Below are 4,497 nucleotides of genomic sequence, written 5' to 3' on the forward strand. Positions count from 1 at the left end.
AAGACACCTACTATTGTACAGTTGATAAAGAATGAAATATCTACTGTTGAACAGTTTATAAAGTAAGATATACCTACTGTTGTATAGTTTATAAAGTAAGAAATACCTACTGTTGTACAGTTTATTAAGTAAGAAATACCTACTGTTGTACAGTTTATAAAGTAAGAAATACCTACTGTTGTACAGTTGATAAAAATAGAATACCTACTATTTTACAGTTGATAAAGAATGAAATATCTACTGTTGTACAGTTTATAAAGTTAGAAATACCTACTGTTGTACAGTTTAAAAGTAAGAAATACCTACTGTTGAACAGTTTATAAANAGATAAAATACCTTCTTGTGTGCAGTTTATAATGTAAAAAATATCTACTGTTGTAGAGTTTATAATGTAAGAAATATCTACCGTTGTATAGTTTATACAAGATAAAATATCTACTTGTGTACAGTTTATTTTGTAAGAAATATCTACTGTTGTACAGTATATAATGTAAGCAATACCTACTGTTGTACAGTTTATTAAGTTAGAATTACCTACTGTTGTACAGTTTATAAAAGATAAAATACCTTTTGTTTATTTGTTTGTATATTACTGACGTACGCAACGTAGGTTGTTGTGAACTTCAACCATCGTGATGTATTTCAACCTATTTGAACCCACAATACATCTTCAGAGTGAAGACGTTTTTAAAATAAAGTTATTTCATCGATTGAACGCTAAAGAAATACGCTCGCAATCATTGTGTTCGATTTTTATCGAAGTTTTTAAAATCTTTTATTAAATAGAACCACAATATGCAAATCCTAAAAACATCGGCGCTGTAGGTGTTCTCTGTAACATTAATATCATCACAAAAATAGGCGTTCTTAAAATGGTGAGTCACGAAAACATGAACTCATGCATGCCATCACGTGACAATTTACTAAACAATTTACTTGAGTGTTGCATCTTAAATGCTAAGGCTGAAGATATACTCTGTTCGGATTCCGCCCATGTTACCATCGTTATAAACTGATGTAGAGAATGAAGGCCTCTTATTCCCTGATTAATGTCCATACCTGAAACAGATAACTGTGAATGTTAATACCCAAGGTAATAAACGGAAAATGCATGATAACCTAACAAGTCAATATGTTATTGAACTTTGTACAAGGTCTATCTGTATCACAGCATGCTCTTAATATATTACACGGGTAAAACATCTATTGTTATTGTGTAGTGTATGGTTAAACAGTGTATCATTGATATATTTCAAAATTTGTGTTCTGTCCTGTATGATGCATTGTTTCAATGTTAAGTCCATGTAAAATATATAAATAAACGGTATTGTAAATTCCAGAATATCTCTGTAAAACACACGACAGTTGATATTTCGCCTGATTAATAAATATCTTGGCATATATAACCATAGCATGAACCTTTATATTAAGGGGGGAAATGGTATCTAAACTACTCAAATATTTTCTTTCCCTTAATAATACAGAATGCAGGATTATGGAATGTTCAATATAATTAAAACAAGAGGCCCAGGTGCCTGAATATCTCACTTTCAAAGCCTGTCGAATACTTTACACTTTTATCAAGTGTATGTATTCTTCAGGAGTTGTTTTACTTTCTTACAATATTTGATGCATGTGACCTCAAAATATTGGACCTGTAACTTTGAAAGTGTGTCATTGTCATATTTTACATTCTTTATTGGGCTCCATCCAATGAAGCTACCAGCCAAATAGTTGACGAAGGACGTTGCACCACGGTAAAAGCTCATTTGGCCTTTGGTGATTGGCTCGATGTGCTAAAAATGTAAGACTGTTTACGTTTTAATTCTTTGGAAAAAACCCGATAACATTATGACGACTTTTCTTGCATTTAATAATAGGACAAAAATCAAACAAAGAGTAAACTCTTTTGGTGCATTAAGTTGCGCAGGTTGCCTTATAATGTATGAGATGAGGTTTGCATCATAAAGGATGTGAAAACATTTGTCAATATATCTTACCAAAAACTGGATTTATCGAGAAGTGATGCTTGCACAAAAGGAAGAGAATATCCAAAGCTTTTAAGTCCTCGTGCTATTTCAAATTGCAAGTTAAAGGGATTCGTTCCCTTTAGTTCGTTTTACAATACTTTGAAATGTCTATGATCAATGTGACATAAAAGGTAGATACTACCCTTCATGGTTGGTCAAATAGAATATTTTCTTGATCCCGAGGAGGGTGAAAACAAATTTCCTTAAGGTGGATTCTTTAATACTATATTTTTTTGTCATGATACAGAAATTGTTCCTTGCAAAATGAATGCAATAAGTTTGATGTTTGGGCCGTTCATTTGATAAATGGCATACTAATGGTTGTGTAAACAAGGTTTTGCCAGTCTCGTAGATGTCTGTACAGACCTGGATACCCTGAATAAGACATTGTTTAATTTTATAATACATGCCTTTGTTTCTATATAGTACCTGTATGGAAGTTGCAGGACAAAGCAGCATCCCCCTCGACCACCACAAACATGTCACAATCGTCGAAATAGGCAACTGTCTCGTATCTTTGAGTGTAGCGGACTTCAAAAAGGCGGGGACTGTACTTCATGTGGTTGAGCACGAACGACTCGCTCAAACCCGGCTCTGATTTGAGTTTGTAGGTATTGAAACATTTGAGGAAGATATTTCGCATCATCTATGGAAAAAGACAAAGTCTTAATATCTTCATTATGTCTGTTAGCAGATAATAAAAGCACGGTGTGGCATTAGCTGAACAGTATTAATTCTAGTTACAGCGTAAGAGTGATACTCGGATAAGAAGTTGCATGATCCAGTTAAGTCATCAATTCTCTTATTATCATTGATATTCGGTCAAATAAAAAGCAGTTAACTAAATATTACTTGAATATGTCACGGTGTATACTGAAAAAACACTCAGATAATTATCGAAACTAATATCCATATATAACTATTTACAACATTGTTCAATTCAATTACGGTAATAGTAAACGATTTATCGCTTTTATCTTGTAAAACAAAGGATTCAGATTATCTAGTTTTGCCGGATTTTTCAAATTTTAGGATGAGATATTCTTTTTCTCATGCTGTTAAAAAGTCGTGAGACTCATATTGATGTCGGTTCTGTGGTTTGAATTAAACATTTGCTCCCAATGCCTATTTAATGTTTTGTATGATTTGTATTTGGCGGATAGAACATTCAAACAAAAATCACAATAACGCTCAGCTGTACGGGGGGCTCCACTATCGCCTTTTGGCATTTTGCAAAACTATTTGTATTTAATTGTAGTTTCTTGCACAGATGTGGATCCAATCTGGGAGGGTGTTCGGTGATTGGTTGGTTTTACGTCCGCTTCACTACCGAGTAGTTTGGTTTTACGTCCGCTTCACTACCGAGTAGTTCGTCTTTCTGTCCGCTTAACTACCGCGTTGTTCGGTATAGAGTCCGTTTCACTACTAAATAGTTCGGTTTAACGTCCGCTTCACTACCGAGAAGATCGGTTTTACGTCCGCTTCACTACCGAATATTCGGTTTTATGCCCGCTTCACTACCGAGTAGTTCAGTTTTATGCCCCTACACTACCGAGTAGTTCAGTTTTATGCCCCTTCACTACCGAGTAGTTCAGTTTGATGCCCGCTTCACTACCGAGTAGTTCAGTTTTATGCCCCTAAACTACCGAGTAGTTCAGTTTAATGCCCCTACACTACCGATTTGTTCAGTTTTATGCCCGCCGAGTAGTTCAGTTTTATGCCCGCTTCACTACCGAGTAGTTCAGTTGTATGCCCCTTCACTACCGAGTAGTTCAGTTTTATGCCCCTTCACTACCGAGTAGTTCAGTTTTATGCCCCTTCACTACCGAGTAGTTCAGTTTTATGCCCGCTTCACTACCTAAGAAGTTCGGTTTTAAGTTAGCTTCACTACCAAGAAGTGTGGTTTTTCTTCCGATTTAATATCAAGAAGTTCAGTTTAAGTCCGCTTTACTACCGAGAAGTTCGGTTACCCAGCAGATACGGCTTTCAAATGGGGAAGAAAACCCACAGCGAGAATGTGTCGTAATTGCGAGATTCCTTTGAATGTTACGCTTGTGTTTTTAAACAAAGATTTTCATGTTTTTAAGTTTAAGCGGTAATTGATTCGTCCAATGCATATATGTTAGGGAAAACAATTTGAGAAAAGAACGAAAACTATTTAACCAAAAGCATGCCTTTTTTATTACAGGGTGTCCCAAAATATGTGTTCAAAATTAAGTCAGTCCATCGTAATTCACTAAATCTCTCTGATAATTGCTTTACATAAAACATACATTGATTTATTTTTATGAGATCGAAAGATTCGGGGATAAAAGGAAGTTAATAATGGCGTTATGACGTCATCAACGACATTATGATACATTTAATTAGTGCAAAAAGATAGCTCTTTCCACTGAACTAGCTATATATGTGCTAAACTTTCAAACGGAATCACATAATGAAACTGATGTAGGAGGTGTATCCAGAG

General features: G+C 34.9%; 1 protein-coding gene across 1 annotated transcript in view; it reads right to left on the bottom strand.

Moving 5' to 3' along the window:
• Positions 1-751: 751 nt before the first annotated feature.
• Positions 752-4,497, bottom strand: part of LOC110456940 — a 93,820-nt gene continuing 90,074 nt past the window's right edge. Inside the window, exons 3-4 of the mRNA XM_021508013.1 lie at positions 2,460-2,676; positions 752-1,059 (exon numbers count right to left, since the gene is read on the bottom strand). Of these exons, the coding sequence (XP_021363688.1) occupies positions 881-1,059; positions 2,460-2,676 (396 nt within the window). The 3' untranslated portion in view covers positions 752-880. The remainder of the gene's footprint in view (positions 1,060-2,459; positions 2,677-4,497) is intronic.

Source organism: Mizuhopecten yessoensis, unplaced genomic scaffold, assembly GCF_002113885.1.
Source record: "Mizuhopecten yessoensis strain PY_sf001 unplaced genomic scaffold, ASM211388v2 scaffold8959, whole genome shotgun sequence".
NCBI lineage: Eukaryota > Metazoa > Mollusca > Bivalvia > Pectinida > Pectinidae > Mizuhopecten > Mizuhopecten yessoensis.